The sequence below is a fragment of the Lytechinus pictus genome, chromosome 3, assembly GCF_037042905.1.
Source record: "Lytechinus pictus isolate F3 Inbred chromosome 3, Lp3.0, whole genome shotgun sequence".
NCBI classification, from domain to species: domain Eukaryota; kingdom Metazoa; phylum Echinodermata; class Echinoidea; order Temnopleuroida; family Toxopneustidae; genus Lytechinus; species Lytechinus pictus.
The window spans coordinates 12,188,726-12,206,212 of record NC_087247.1 but is presented as its reverse complement, the minus strand read 5'-3'; the positions used below and the strand labels follow the sequence as shown (position 1 = coordinate 12,206,212).

General features: G+C 37.1%; 2 protein-coding genes across 2 annotated transcripts in view; both read left to right on the top strand.

The window, feature by feature from the left end:
* Positions 1 to 7,727, top strand: part of LOC129257824 (RNA helicase Mov10l1-like) — a 29,113-nt gene extending 21,386 nt beyond the window's left edge. The window contains exons 18-20 of the mRNA XM_064096380.1: positions 624 to 731; positions 1,741 to 1,881; positions 2,712 to 7,727. Of these exons, the coding sequence (XP_063952450.1) occupies positions 624 to 731; positions 1,741 to 1,881; positions 2,712 to 5,432 (2,970 nt within the window). The 3' untranslated portion in view covers positions 5,433 to 7,727. The remainder of the gene's footprint in view (positions 1 to 623; positions 732 to 1,740; positions 1,882 to 2,711) is intronic.
* A 7,084-nt stretch (positions 7,728 to 14,811) lies between these two features.
* LOC129257826 (conserved oligomeric Golgi complex subunit 5-like) overlaps positions 14,812 to 17,487 on the top strand; it is a 30,744-nt gene continuing 28,068 nt past the window's right edge. The window contains exon 1 of the mRNA XM_054896237.2: positions 14,812 to 14,950. Coding sequence (XP_054752212.2) covers positions 14,914 to 14,950 — 37 coding nt within the window. The 5' untranslated portion in view covers positions 14,812 to 14,913. The remainder of the gene's footprint in view (positions 14,951 to 17,487) is intronic.

The window sequence follows — 17,487 nt, the reverse complement described above, 5'->3', positions numbered from 1 at the left end:
TAAGAGCGACTTTAAGAACGACTGGTGATCCTTTCTTACGCGCTAAACCATCGCCAATGAACATTTTGGTATATACTCTATATACCACAAGAAATGATCACCAGTCGTTCTTAAAGTCGCTCTTAACTTACGAACAGCTTTATGAAACTCCCACCTGGAATGATTTGTCAATGATTTCTATATGAAAATTTGTAATGCTCTCAAATTATCAGTTTTGTGTGGAGGTGTTGTTGTTGAGTGGTTCAGTCACTTGACTCTTAAACCAAGGGTTGAGGGTTCGAATCCCACCTAGCGCTAATGTTATTTGGCAAGGCACTTATCCACATTTGTCATTCTCAACCCAGGTGTTAAATGGGTACCCAGAAATTCAATGTGATTAGATTGGCACATGTGCACCGATAAACGGAGGGAGTGGAGATGGTGCACTTTATGTGTGGAACAGTGATGGATCCTACGACTGGGGTGATAATTTAAAGCGCTTCGTTAGAAACCAACGTATGAAGCGTTAAATAAATGTAACTATTATTATTATTATTAGTGAAGTATGACTGGAGAAAAATGAGGGTTGCATTTACCAAAAGTTGATGATCATTGATTGCCTGTGTTCTTTGATTTGTTTTCAGGTTGACAAATTGAACCTTCTCCTTGATAGTGTAGATATCTTGGATACCAAAGTTGGATCAGTTGAAGAGTTTCAGGGTCAAGAAAGACTGGTCATCATCATATCAACGGTAGGTCATTTAAGAATTCATTCTTCTCTTTATTTATTTTTTTAAAGTGTCATTTTGTATCAGAAAAGAAACCCCATGTACTGGAGAAAGATCCTATTTTATGCTGTGAAATGAATATAGGAATACCTAAATTTAGTGAAATGTGAGAAAATAAAACAACTCACTCATATTTTAAGAAAGCTGAGTGAGTTGTTTTATTTTCTCACATTTCACTAAACTTTGGTATTCCTATATTCATTTCACACCATAAAATAAGATTTTTTATGGTGTGATAAAGAACCATAAAATATGATTTTTTATGGTGTGATTTGCAATAACATGCAAATCTGTGTGTTTTGATAAAAAGTCAAAATGGCTTCTTCAGTCCTATGACTCAAACATCACTATGATTTTTATATACTCTTACAGACAAAGAAATTAGTTATAATCATAAATTTTAACTTCAATATTCATAACATGACGTATAATTATTTCCCCTATTTTTCTTCAAACAGTAAATCATGAACGAAGTATTCAGTTTGAAAATTTCCTCACACTATATATTTTTTTGTGTGCTTTGTGATCATATTCAAGTTTGTGAGAGTATTCACTTCAGGCTATGACATATTTCTTTAAAGGCAGCTGCCCAGTGTGTAACATGTCTCCAAAGAACACGTAATGTAATAATAATAATAGGCATTTATAAAGCACCATCTATGTAGAAATATTCTATTCCGAGGCGCGAAATTATTATTACCCCGGCTTTAGCTCGAGCTGCCTTTCAGCACTCATGCATTCAAGAATTTAATCCTGCCAGGTACCCATTCACCTCACCTGGGTTGAGTGCAGCACAATGTGGATAAATTTCTCGCTGAAGGAAATTTCGCCATGGCTGGGATTCGAGCCCACGACCCTCTGTTTCAAAGTCAAAAGACTAATCCACTGGGCCACAACGCTTCAACAATGTAATGTATCGAATACTGGGGTCTCTAAATCATGTTTTTCTCTTCCAACTTCCTCCTGTTTGTAGGTGAGGTCAAGTGCCAGTCTGATGAACTTTGACATCCGGCATCAGCTTGGTTTCCTTAGCAACCCAAAACGTTTCAACGTTGCCATTACACGACCCCAAGCCCTGCTCATTGTCGTGGGGAATCCCCATCTTCTTGTCAATGTAAGTTTTAGTGCCTTGACTCTTTCTTTGACCATCACAGAGACTCAAAAATTACAAGTTAAGTAACGATTAACAATAGTGGAACAAGATGTGATTCTCCTGATTAATGAATAGAATGTTTCTGTTTTATTCACTGTTGATGGTTTGAGGTTGGTAGGTATGTAGAAAAGAAAACAAACAAATTTGCACAACTGTGAGATTTGAGGTTGATTCAATTTTTCATTCAAAGATTACAATCAAAGAAACAATACATTGCCATATATCACAAAGTTCAATGTTCATCATTAAAAAAAAAAGGGATAAACAGGAACTGAAGAGATCTAAAGTGACTTTGGCTAATAAGTAAATTAATATGTAGGCCTACAGGTAAAAATGGAAATATCAAATTGATTAAAACGACACAAATACGAAATAGAAATATACATAGCATACAAATAATAAATTGCAAAATATAAGTAAAACAATATTGGAATAGAGTGCATCTGTAAAAGGCCTGATTAATTAGATAATGAAATGAAATAGAATGGATGGACTTGCCAAGAAAAGGCAATTTAGTGAGTTTATGTGTATGTCATGAAAGATTGTTTTATTGCAATGTCTTTGAATTTTATCTGTCATCACTAATAAGTGTAAGCTTTTATAATTACAATATGCTTTCAGCATTACAAGGTACAGTATTTGGCTAATTTTCATGATTTTATGATGTTCAGCTTACTTGTATCATGTCAAAAACATATTTCGATGGTATGATAATGATTTGCCTTGCTTTTGAAGACTTTGCTTTAAATGATTGCCACTGAAATCATTTGACTTTGTATTAATCTCCACAGGACTATCACTGGCGGGCACTGCTGAAATACTGTATGAAGAATGGTGCCTATGTGGGATGTGAGCCGCCAACGGAGGAAACCATAAAGAGCTTTGATGACCCTCAGGCAGAGGAGAAAGAAGAGAGTGAGAGGGAGAACAAGGGACTTGAAGGAAGCGTCCAAGATGTTCCAAAGAAAGAGCATCCATTTCGCCTGAAAGAAGGTTTTCCAGTTGAACCGCAGGTGCAAGTAACACCGTCCGTTGAGACAAATCAACAGGCGCCAGTGGATTCTTTTGAGAGACAGGGTGGCAAAGTGAAACAAGATGATGCTTCAAGTCCTGTTGCAAGGATCTCTCCAGACCAAAAAGCTGATGATGGAGGAGTTATTTTACATATGAATTTGACACCAGAAAGGACAAATGATGGTAGACCTGAAGCAATGAATTCTTCAGATACAGTCGGTGTTGTTCCAGTTTGCAGTACTCCTGTTTTGAAAGCAGAGCATGGAGAAAAGGCAGAAGTGAAAGTCGGCAAGGAGAAGGAAGGGACAGAGATCTGGGACGTCTATGACAGTGATGATCCAGAGGTGATGTCCTCCAAGCCTTGGTGTCCAATAGAAGAGGACTGTCCGAACCTCGATGGCTTCACAGCTCCAAGTAGAGGCTGGTATGACACCACTGGTGACCCCTTACCTGATCTTGTCATGGATAGTGACAGTTCTTCAGGAAATGCCAAAAGATTGCAGGAGATTTATCCAAGCAACACGATTAATCCAGAGAAAAGTGATGTTCCAGGTGTTGTCCCCTGTATGCCACTCGAAGGGTTGTGTTATGATAGAGACAAGAGAAGGGATGGCAGAACAAGTAGTGCAGAAGAACATTCTGCAAGGACTGACAGCAGCACGCACATACTAGATCAGTCCTCTGATGGAGTGTCTCCAGGGGAGAGAAAGGAGTTGGTGTTGCAGAAGAGAACACAGCCAGATGAACAGGTTCCTGACAAGACTGCCACTGCATCTTCCATCTTTGGAGGAGCAAAGCCAGTAGATACAGCTTTTAGGGAGAGGGACAATGTGGTGTCGCAGAAGAGAACACAGCGGGTTGAACAGGTTCCAGACAAGACTGCCACTACATCTTCAATCTTTGGAGGTGCAAAGCCAGTAGATGCAGCTTTTATGGAGAGGGACAAGGCAGAAGAGATGAAGAGTGGAACAAAACATCTCAGACTTGAGCAGAGTGGTGTCCATGCTCGGCAATACAGTGATAGATCTAATGGTAGAGAAAGAGGAAATAGTCACAGCAGCTCTGGCTCTGACAGGGAATGGTCAAGGCCAAGAACATGGAAAAGGGATAGTGAAAGATCAAAACAGGAAGAAGTGTTTTATCAAGATAAGCGATCATCAGTCTCACCTCATCAAACATCAGGTGGCATTAAACTTCAACGTGATGTGAAATCTATTCAATCTCAACGAGCGTGGAATTCCAAGAGAGACAAGTCTTCAGATAGCTGGTCTGATGGTGGATGGAATACATCAGAAAATGAATGGGATACGAAGGCTACAGACCATGCAGCTAGGAAAAGTAGCAGCTTTCAGAGCTCTTCAAGACAATACAAAAATTTGACAAGTGATCAGCAAGGTATTGAATCAAAATGGTTAGAGCCACAAAAATCTCATCCCAGAGCTTGTGAATCTTCCTCATGGAGAAAGGACAGTGCAAGATCGAACAGTCAAGAAGAGCTACGTAAAGGTTATCAAGCATCAGTTTCACCACATCAGACATCAGGTAGCATTAAACAGCAGCGTGATGTCAAGGCCATTCAGTCTCAGAGAGCATGGAATTCCAAAAGGGACAAGTCTTCAGAAAGTTGGTCAGATGGTGGGTGGAGTACATCTGAAAATGAATGGGATTTTAAGGCAATTGACCCTGCACCAAAGAAAGGAAGCAGCCCCCAGAAATCTCCAAGTCCTATAAACCAAGGTGGTCAAAGATGGTCCAAGAGGCAAAAGACAAGTACATCTAGTCCCATGGACAAGGTACCATCAGGTGTGAGAGATCAGGGTAATTCTGTTTCTGGACAATCTTCTGTAAGTAACAAGAACAGTGATTCTGATGAAGAAACTGGCGAAGACTTCACTGCGTCCTCCTGGGCATCAGGACACCAAGAGAGAAATCCAGAAAAAAGAAAGCTTTCTGTGAATTCGGAAATGAAACCAAAGGATAAAGTTTATGCAATTCCTGTTTCTGTCCACTCCTCATCAAATGATTCCCATGAGAGTTGCACAAGAACTACTAGCATAGAAGATTTGGGAAGTTCGCGAGTCCAGTCTCCTCAGTGTTTAACTTCATCAGATAATGTCAAAGGTACAAAAGACTTTGTTAGATATGTGAGTAGAGGAAGAGGACTTGTCTCAAGTGCTTCCGCTTCCAACGAGCCCAGCGTTGGTAAGAGAGAAAGCGATACAACGTCCCCTCAGAGAGTGGCCCAACAAACCAAATGGAGTTCTCCAGCAAATCCTGATTCAGGGTTTCCATATTCCCGGAGGGAGCAGAATTTGTACCCATCTCCTGGATATGGTCGAGGGTTCTTTAAACCTAGACAGATGACGGAACACCACTCCTCTGGGTATAGAGGGGATTTTAGAGGAAATGGAAGGGGGTTCAGCAGGGGGTGGGGTCGAGGGAGAGGAAGGGGTCGAGGTAGAGGACTATTAGCCACCAACTTTAACTTTGAACAGTGATGATATTCAGGAAATGAGAGGGGTGATCCAAGTATCGTATGCTGTCTAGATTGAAATATTTCACTGGTAGACCTCCTGGAAAAGAGAAGGAAATCACGCTGATATTTGATAGACAATAGACAAGGTAATTGGAGGGAGAATTGTTGTCTTTTATGATGTATGTGTATGAATATACTAGTCAAGTCATGACTAGTATGTATCAAGAAGAAAAAACTCTCTTGAGAAGGAGTTGTCTTGTCCAGTTCAGTTTAGCAATATTTTTTGTATGCATGTTAAATGTCTTTCGTATAAACTCCACCAGATACAAAGTTTGGTAGTGCATGTAACAACTCTGAAAAGCAGCTTAGTTCATATCACTGTGTGAGAACTGTTTAGTTTTGTGGTCATACACTTATGATGTTCACATTTTTAGTTTTAAAATTATGTTGTTGTTTTCGGTGTTACCTCCATCATGTAAATATGGAGACACGATGTGAATGATGCAGTATATTACCTTTAATAATGATGTTTCGTTTTATTGGACAATTCTTACTCTTGTATGGACTGCAAGAGCAAATTCATGCTTACATTATTCCATATTCTTCACCTTGAATGTTGTATTAATTGATCTTGCCTACAATAAGTGAATATTAGATAAATGACTTGTTACGTGCCATATACCAGTGAGTTTGTTTGACAATGATTACTCAATGACATAGTCGACAAATCTACTTATGAACAATGTTATTTCTTCAATCATTTTCCTTTGTCCTGTTCAAAATGAGCACCTGATTTGAAATGTTTATTTCGAAATGATTATTTTGGGAGCATTTAACAAAATGTCTCCATGATTATCACTCACAATTTTTCTCTTAGCCAATCAGATTAACGACTTTATTAGCTCTCGGAGCATTTCCCATCCTATATTGGGCTCTCATCTAGGCTCATCCATTAGGTAGCTTTTCAAATTTATGATGTAACTTACAATATGGTGAGATGCCAATTTTTTTTTTTGCAGTCTATCAGGTTTCATGAAAAACATCTTTCCCCTATAATATTATACAGATGTCTATTGCAGAATCATTCTAAATGTTTTGCTCCCCCTTTTTACATTAGTCAAAACACTGCCATTCATTTGACAAGGTGACTATCCCTGTATACATTATAAATGACAAGAATCCTCTTAGCTTGTGATATACGTCTCAACATCTTATGTAGATTTTGTGATGATGCGTCATGGAATGTTTTCAGGTCCAATGGAAATGGCATTATGCTAATTATGAAATTCACATTCTTGCCCATTCTTTAAGATTAATGTACCTTACCTTTAATGTATTACTTTAACATGTGTTTTCAAACTTAGTTTGATTATTGCTAATTTATGCCAAGCCTATCACTTGTACTGTATTAATAGACAACTATGGTTTGATAAATTCCTATAACCCTAGTACCTAAGTGCCAATTGTGGATAATAATTTTTAGAATTCTCCCCTCTTATAGTCCAGGATAGAAGAGGCATAACCTTGTTTTTTTATATATCAATATTTTTTGATGGTTTCTTGTCAATTCGAGGGTGCTGATTACAAATCTGGATGATGCCACTCGTGTAACCTTGAGCATTTTCCGCAAATTGGCAAAATCCAATATGGCCGCCAAAATATGCAAATTACCCATGAAAATCATAAAATTGTCCACACATTGGCTATGAAATGCATGAAATTGTGGGGCAGGAGTGAAATACTCTCTGAAAAAATAATTTTTGACAAAATATTTATTTTCCTGATATTCAAAATGGCCGCCAAAGGCCCTTGTATACTCTATTATGTACAATATGAATAGGGAAAACTAATTTTCACATAAATGAGCACTAAAGTGCAAAAAATCGCAATGTATGAACGAAGTAATATATGCAAATCATCATTACTAACGAGATATATCATTTATTATGTCATATATGGGAACATTTCTGTATTTTGATATCTAAAATAGCCGCCACTGGCCCAAACAGTATTGCGTATATGGCAATGGGGGCCAAAAAATTCACAAGAGTGATCACTAAAATGCATATTAGTAAGATTAAACGAGTGGAATACTGACTAAAAACATAATTGTTAACGAAATATATTATTAATATGCCATGTATGTGATGAATGTTTTATTTTGATATTCAAAATAGCTGCCAAAGGCCCTAAACGTATTATGCACAATGAGAAAGAGGAGCAAAGAAATCACAAGAGAGAGCACTAAAATGCATATATATGTGATAAATTAATGGGATACTGTCTAAAACATATTTTCTAACGAAATATATCATTCAGGTTTCAAGTTTGTGTAAAATACTGTATTTTGACTTTCAAAATGGCCGCCATAGACATTAACAGTATCATGTACAATCATGGGCGGAAATCTGTCCCGAAAGGTAGGGGGGACAACAGGGGCTGATCGAGCCTTCGCCAATAGGGGGGGGGGGCGAAAACATTTTCAGTCATATGTTAATCCCCGATCGGCAGCTCGAAGGTAATTTTTGTCTGTTTCATTGAAGGAGTAGTCCTCATGGTCACTTTTTAGCTTTATCCTTATAAATCAACATAAATATATGATATCATTGTCCTTATTTATATAATGCGAGCGCGAAGCGCGAGCAATTTTTTGGGGAAAAATTTATGTATTTTTTTCCTAAAATTTATACATTCTGGGCAATGTTTGTTATTCTGAAAAAGATGTATATACAACTAAATATTTACTACGACCGCGAAGTGCGAGCAGAGGTTAACTGATGGAAAAGGTACCTGTTAAAAACTGCTTGCAATTAGCCATGAAGACGTTACATATTTCAACAATCAAATAATGCGAGCGCGAAGCGCGAGCCGAAATTTTTTGAAATTTTTACCCAAAGACTGGAAATTCTAAGCACTTTTTGTAACTTAAACATATAATAGGTATATAACTAAACAATTGATGCGAACGCGAAGCACGAGCGGAAGGTTTTGAGATTTAGACCTTAGAACGAGACACTCTGTTCATGTTTTGTAAATCATGAAAAGGATGAGTAATTGGGGTCTTTCTTACACCCGGTCCTTACATTAATAAAGCGAGTGCAAAATGCAGCCAGAAAATGTTCATATACGTTTAATTTGAATTGATCGAAAGGGTACTTGTTAAGGACTGCTTGCACTTAGCCATGAAGACGTTACATATTTCAACAATCAATGCTAGCGCGAATCGCGAGCTGAAAATTTTTGACATTTTTTCAAAAAGAATAGAAAATTGTAATCAATTTTCGTAATCGTGAACAGGGTAGCTATATAACTAAACTATTGATGTAAGCGAAGCTTGAGCAGAAATAATCGAGATTTAGACCTAAAAACGGGACACTCTACTCATGTTTTGTAAATCATGAAAAGGATGAGTAATAGGGGATCCTTCTACATTAATAATGCGAGCACAAAGCGCGAGCAGAAAATGTTTGATATTGTGATCTGAAACTGGATAATGATTTAAATAGAGAACAAATTGAATATCTGAATAAACATGATCGTGTTTCAGATTTAGACCTAGAATCTCGGCATTTTACACATCTATTAGCGAGCGCGAAGCGCGAGCTTAAACTATTTGATATTCCGATCTGAAAAAAAGAGTCAATTTCAGCTATATATTTCAAGCACTTTGTAGGAAAATTGTGAGGTGGATATGGATCACACTTAATAAAGAGCTGATATTTTTCATTATTATTTGAGTTTTTACATAGGACCGGGACATCCTTAGGACAAGTCATATGAAAATGATGACTATCTTCCTATTCCTCTTACTAAGCGCAAGATGAAACAAAAGGGACAATTTAATCATTAAATTGATATCTTATTTATTAATGCATAATGCGGGCGAGAAATCTGATGATATTATGGCCTGAAAACTTGACATTTCAAGCACTTTTGTAATTAGGAATAGAATGCATCAGTTAAAACATTTTAACCATCAATGCGAGCGCAAATCGCGAGCCAAAATCTTTGATAAACTGTCATGAAAATCAATATTGAGACATACATAAATCGCCAATGAAAATACGAGTAGCACTATCTGCTACGTTTTGACAATCAGACTTGAAAAGGGATATTTTCAAACTAAATGGAATACACAAAAATAATAGGTAGGCCTACTGAATAAATCGAATTTTGCGAGCGCTCAGTGCGAGTAGAAAATGTTAATATTCAGACCATAAAAGCTGTAACTTTTACAGATCACTTTTTTAAACTCTGTTTGTAAATCACACAAAATAATGAAAGTTTGATTTCCGAGGTGAAATGTATAATGTATATTGACTTCCGAACATGATATTTAAGCTCCATATTGAAAAATCACCTAACAGGCAATGCGAGCGCGAAGCGCGAGCGAAAATTTTATATAGTGACATGAAAGATTCTTTTTATTTTCCAAGTTTTCCCCTCATCTTATTTTATTCACTCTGGAAAATTTGACAAACAAAAAAAAAAAAGGTTTTCGCCGAAAATGTAAGGTCATTTAGTCCAAAATACACGTATTATTTCGAATGTGAATGATGCATTTTTCTCCATCATAAAAGACCAAAAATAGTAGGGGGGACATTTGATATTGTGTCCCCCCTACTATTTTTGGTAGGGGGGACACGTCCCCCCTGTCCCCCCTGGGATTTCCGCCCATGTGTACAATGCAAAGTGGGAAACCAATATTCACATAAGTAAGCACCATAAATGCATGTAATAGTGATCTATGAGTAAGATATTGTCTGAAAGCATAATTTCTATTAAGATATATCATTTATTCTGTCAGTTAGGTGATAAATACTGTTATTGGAAAGTCAAAATGGCCGCTACAGGCCCTTATGGTATTATGCACAATGTGAATGGAAACAAATTATTTCAACAGAATTTGGCTTTGCTTGTCCAAATAGTGATGTATGAGTGAAATATTGTCTGAAAACATGATTTATAACAAAAGATATCATATCCTATGTAATTTAGGTGATAAATACTGTATTTCAACATTCAAAATGGCTGCCATATGCCCTTTTAGTGAACATTAATTGTCTCCACTCAAATTGTATATTATACGATAAGGGCCTATGGTGGCCATTTTCAATTTAAAAATGCAGCATTTATCAACTTAATTACACATGATATGATATATCTCGGTAGAAACCATGGTTTTAGACAATAATTCACCCTTTCACAATTCACAATTATATGCAATATTTAAAGTCAAGCAAAGCCAAATTCTGTCAAAATTATATGTCCCATGTTACAATGTACAAAATACTTTTAGGACCTATGGCAGCCATTTTGGATTTCAAAGTACAGCATTTATTACCTCCACGACCAATATGTGATGTATTCACTTAGAAATCATGTTTAAGACAATATTGTTACTAGTATATCACAGTTATATGCAATTTATGATTCTCACTCTTGTGAAAATTAGTTTCTCTATTCGCATTGTACATGATAAATATAGGGCCTATGGCGGCCATTTTGAATGTCAAAATACAGCATTTATCACATAAATGGTATATTAATGGCAAAGATGTTTTTAGGATTCCACTCGTTTATCTTAATAATATGCATTTTAGTGCTCAGTCTTGTCATTTTTGGGCCCAGGCCATTGCCACTGTACATAATACTCTTTGGGCCAGTGGTGGCTTTTAGATATCAAAATACAGTGTACACAATACTTTTAGGACCTATGGCAGCCATTTTGGATTTCAAAGTACGGCATTTATTACCTCCACGACCAATATGTGATGTATTCACTTAGAAATCATGTTTAAGACAATATTTGTACTCGTATATCACAGTTATATGCGTTTTATGATTCTCACTCTTGTGAAAATTAGTTTCTCCATTCGCATTGTACATCTATGGCGGTCATTTTGAATGTCAAAATACAGCATTTATCACATAAATGGTATATTAATGGCAATGATGTTTTTAGTCAGTATTCCACTCGTTTATCTTAATAATATGCATTTTAGTGCTCACTCTTGTCATTTTTGGGGCCCAGGCCACTGCCATTGTACATAATACTCTTTGGGCCAGTCGGGCGGCTTTTAGATATCAAAATGCAGCAAGGTCCCCATATATGACATAATAAATGATATATCTCGTTAGTAATGATGATTTGCATGTATTACTTCGTTCGTACATCGCGATTTTTTTGCGGTTTAGTGCTAATTTTTGTGAAAATTAGTTTTCCCTATTCATATTGTACATAATAGAGTATACAAGGGCCTATGGCGGCCATTTTGAATATCAGGAAAATGAATATTTTTGTCAAAAATTATTTTTTCAGAGAGTATTTCACTCCTGCCACACGATTTCATAGCCAATGTGCGGACAATTTTATGATTTTCATGGGTAATTTGCATATTTTGGCGGCCATATTGGATTTTGCCAATTTGCGGAAAATGCTCAAGGTTACACGAGTGGCATCATCCAGATTCGTAATCAGCACCCTCGAATTGACAAGAAACCATAAAAAAATATTGTATATATAAAAAAACAAGGTTTGGTCAAGTTTCTATGGAGCCTATCCTGGACTATTAGCCTTGGATAAATAATCCTAAACTAAATGTATTTCAGGTAACAGCCTGTAGAATATGTTCTGCTCCTCAAATGTTGTTGTCTCACTCCTCCCATGTGCTGTATTCATTACTTAATATTATAAATACATATAAAGCATTTTCTTCAATTGACTTACTCTGCCAAATGGGGGAAATAGTTCTTCATATATATTTTTTCTTTAAGTACATTGGCCCGTATTCTGAAGTCAGGTTTAAGTTAAACTCAGGTTTAAAGTTGTGGTTTAAGTATGGCGAGCCAATTGTTACATAAATCACTAACAGTAGAGATATCATACTTCAGCTCATTTGGCTCTCAAATCATTCATAATTGTCTAGGAAGTATATATAGATTATTGTCTTCACCATCAATGAATCAGGAAAGAGCACAGTAAACATAAGAAACTACAACTTAATAAAAAAAATTGATACTTTTGGCTTCCCATACTTAAACCTGAGTCTAAGTTAAACCTGACTTCAGAATACGGGCCATAGACTCTTTGAATGACATTGTGAATGTTGCAACCAATCCCTACAACACTTGATGTTAATATTGTTAATGAACGGTTGATTGAAGTGTCAACTGTCTAATAAAAGTATTTTGGAAATGGAAAAAAAAAATGTGCAAACAATCTTGTTACATGCTTCACAATAACTTCTTAGCAATCTAATTCAGATCGGTGTACAAGTATTTGCTGTGAAGTTAGTAGAAAAGTGCTACTTTGTATTGCATTTTGTTGGGTTTTCTCATGCCAAATCTGAACAATTTTACAATGTTCATTTTGTGTAGAAGAGAAGCATCCATACCACAGGTATTATTACTGTTATTTATTGTGCAATATTTATAAGTACTATTTTGTGGATAAGCTATATGTTTAGCCTGATCTTAGATGTGTTAACTGTCAGTGTTTTTTCCCAAAGTGTATGTATATGATGGTCTTCCAAAGTGATTTTCTCTGGTAGTTAATTCATTTCTTGTCCTGTAAGTTTGGTAAGTTTTTTTTACCAACTTAATTCATGACTGTAATATAAAATCTTCACTTGTTTGTGGCTGAATAGTTGCTATTGAATATAGTGTACATTAACTTTTAAGCATTTAATTTCCATTTTAAGAAACTGACATCACTGACTGTAATTCTTGCATCAAAGCTGTTCTCCAAAGTGCCAAAGTTTATGCTAAATCCTGGTTTCAGTCTAGAATATTATGTTTAGTCCACAGTTTTTCATTTGTGCGTATAGACAAGTTCATTCTTAATACCATGAGTGTCTGATTTGCATGTGTGCAGCCATTTTTTACAGCTTAGAATTTGTTCATGATACATGGAGGTTGTTACGGCTTGATGACATATGCCAAAGTATATGACAAGCTGTTTGATCCCCTTTTCTGTGTAATTATCAGGAATTGATTTTTTTAAATTCAAATTCTTGATAGCAAGATTTGCAACGTGTCAACTCAAAATGAATTCTTTATACTGTATCAAGAAATCAAAGACTATCCGTAATTTCAAGGATGTGATCTTGATTCAAAAAATAAATTATTGCTATTAACAAATAGGATTTATGGTAAAAATGGCTTGCCATGCATAGATCGACAAATGCTTTGCATATTTGCACTCATTTAGATTTCCATTGGTGTATCATTAATAAAAAATCATTTTTGCTTACCAATGAGGTCTTTATTTTTTATGCTTCTCCAAGCTAGACATATAGAACACAGTAATGCAGAAAGGGTGGAGTACAAGTTTTACCATTCAGATAAGTTGTAAATTTACATTCCATGTTATGTAAATTTTTATTTTGTTTGTACACATATTTCAAATAAAGTGCATTGAACTTTGACCTAGAGTATCTATTAAGTCATTGATTAGAAGAAAAAAAAGATTTACCAAATGTAAGAAATGTAGAGGGTGAGAAATAGGGCGGGAGGGGAGAAGGGGTGGGGGAAATATAGAGAAGGGGGGGGGGGCCACCAAGAGGAAGGAAGGGATAATAGCTGATACATGCAGCGTTTTAATATAAACATTTGTGTCAAGTGCTATATAAATGTTGCATATCTTTTATCAAAGAAGTAGCAAGGATGGGAAGAGGTGATGAGGAAATGTTTTGTGTGAGTGTGAAGAGTAATTTGGGAATTAAGAAAAGAGTAGAGAGAATGAAAAGGAGCAAGAGATTCCTTGGAATTCCTATAAAAGATCCTCAATTTAAAGTCCCTCTTTCAGGCCTTGATATTAACATTTTTTAAGCTTGCACTTTGGTTTGCATCATGTGTTTAGGGAGATGAATTATGAATTAATTGAAGTTCTTGGTAATGTTTGGTATATCCTAAATTCATGTTTCTGCTTTGCTGCAAGCCTCGAAGTTTGAGTAAAGTCAAAGCCGTATGTACATGTAGCTGATGATGAAGTGATTACAATTTGGAATTGAAATATTGCTTTCATTTAGGGGGGGGGGGCTCAAAATTTCTATTTGGTATTCTCACCACTCTTCTGAGCTTTTAATTCTTCTTACGTACCATTCCTCAGTTTTTTTAATTGGGTCTCTATTATTTATTTATTTATTTTTTAAAAATTATTTTATCCTCTTCATGATGGCCGGATTGAGTTTTTTTTTAAATTTAAACGATGAATAATCATGAATATGTATATTTTCTGCCCCGGAAAAGTAGGGGCATGGCCATGGGGGATGATTGTACAGGCCACCCCACCCATCCTCCGTAAAGTGGGAGGGGTATATATATATATATATATATATATATATATCCCCTCACCCCACCCCCTGGCCCTCGGGGGCCCTCCCCGTCCCAGGCGCCGCGCCCCGGTCCTGAATTTTCGCGACCGGTACAGTTAGGCTTACGTGGCGATGATTTAACTCTCAAGTAATACTCCACTGATTGTTATTTATATTTGAGGAAACATGGAGGATGCATTATTGAAAAAGCTTACGGAAGATGGTAAGCTGATGTTTGCTTTATATTTCAAGAAATGTCACATAATTCAAAATTATTAAAAAACCGAAGAGTAACATTAATTTTAGTTCAGTTGCAAAATTTTAGTTCAGTCCCACACATTCCAGAATATGTCAAGCCCTCTCTGGCTCTATTTTTTCGGGCAAGACCGCCAACTTTCTGCGTTCTGGATGGTCATTTAAAGGACATTCAGAGAGCTAGAGGCAGCAATGCAGCAAAAGTTGATAATTTTCCAGTCCATGTGAAGTAACCTACCCACAATTCGACATGTTACGTTTTCCTGCAATATTTTTTGTTCTAAACTTTTTCACAAAACGAAATGTGCATCAATGACAATGGTTGTTAAATATATTTGTCTATTTTCAATTACAGTGTGTTTATTGTTACTTTCTAATTTCTATCTTAATATTTCATAAAATCTTGAAATATATCGCCATGTTTTGTGAACGCAATTTGACAGCCCCACCCTTCGTTGGAGATAGCACATCGTACATTCAAAGTCAATGCGTGCGAACGCCGCTGAATTGCGCTGCATCGCATGCAATATGCATGATATGCAACCTGGAAGTTAAAGTGGCCTTTCGCTCCCGCATCAACTTCGCAGGGCTGAAGTTGTTGCGTGCTGTACTGTGTGCGTGCTGCATTGGCGAGCTCCTCATTAATTTCTACTTTTGGGGGGTCAAAAATTATCTCCTCATCCATTCTTCACTAGTGATCTGCCCACTGGTCATCAGAGACCTCACAGAGCGAATTTAGAGACTTTTTCAAGACCAAAGCTGGAAATTTCCAACTTAAAGTTTTCACCATGGAAGCTGCTTAACTACACAAAGGCTCAGTGTGGTCCCAGACACCAGATTTGGTGTACAGACAGTGGTGTGAAGCCACTATCTGCCTGGTCATTGCAGTTCTTCAGATGCTTATTGTTCCATTGTCAAGGGATTAGCCATTAGCCTACAACTCTTTGAAACCCTGCCTCCTACACAATACAAGCTTTGTGTTACTTGGATAGAACCCTGCACTTGTATTATTGTATGCAAGAATAGTGGAACCCATGTGACTGCATATATACAACATGAAACTTGCTTGATGACAGGTCATTGATAAGTATAGATCTACAGTGACTACACATAACATACTAATATATCTTGTTTGTATGCTAATGTTTGTGAGTATACTACGTGCATTTATCGACTGGTCTAGATTAATAACATGGGCAACCCTAAAATCTTTGCTGCCCTTTTACTTGTCCCAGTCCTTGTTGTGAACTGTATACTTACAAAAAATCAATCCTTGAAATCACATCTCAAGCATCCTTCCTGGGAACAGCTCCCAATGACAACATGGTTCCCAGCCTCAAGCCTGACCATAGGAAGCCATGTTACATCTTTGGGAAACCTACCTGCCGGATTGACTTCAAGTTTGAACACCAACTCTTTCTTTCAAAAAAGAAACATGTATGCTGTAACTTTTGTAAGCAGAATTAGTAGTAAGTCGGTTCTTCTGTATCTTAGTGTACTTCTCCTCACCCATGATATCGAGCTCCACCCAGGACCGTACACACCAAAGTATCCATGTGGAGTGTGTGCGAAGGCAGTAAGATGGTCGAAGAAAAGGACAGCTGTTGCATGTGACTCGTGCAATGTTTGGTACCATACAGATTGCATGGGAATGTCAACTGCCACATACAACAGTCTCAATAACAGCAATGTTACCTGGTTCTGCGCAAAATGTGATCAACCCAACACTTCATCTTCCCTGCTGGACTCATATATTTCTGAGAGTCAGAACAGCTTTGCTGCTCTCTCTGATCTTCCGGATGGCCAAAGTGAATTCAGCACATGTTCAGATACTTCATCATTTATCTCGATTGGAACAATCGAAGATTTAGATTCACCACCCAGGACTTCATCACCACAAAGAGCAAGGAGATCCAAGAAAAATAACTGTAAGTCCTTTAAAGTCCTTACTGTCAATTTTCAGAGCATCCGGAACAAGAAGGAAGCCTTCTGGGAAGCGGTTGAATCCTGCAACCCAGACATTATTGTTGGCAGTGAGACCTGGTTACGGCCAGACATCCTTAGCTCGGAAATCCTCCCGCCGGGTTACAACTTACCGGCTATCCGGAAAGACAGAAATGATGGGTACGGAGGTGTACTTATTGCAACCAAATCAGATATTATTGTATCAGAAGTGTCCATTGATACCAACAAGGAAATTGTGGCTGCTGAAATGAAAATCGTTGGTGGTCACAACCTGATAGTTATCTGTCTCTACCGTCCTCCTGATAACAACATAGCCAGTGCTGAGGAAATATGCAGTGCTATCAGTGGCGTCGTAAGAAACAACCCATCCTCGGCCATCTGGATCTCGGGTGATCTTAATTTGCCAGACATTAACTGGCAGACTGAGACTGTGACAGGCCACCAGTACAACCTCGGTGTTAACTCAGCATTCCTATCAACCTTTCAAGACTTATGCCTCAGCCAAATAGTAGACTTTCCAACGAGAGGTCAATCAATCCT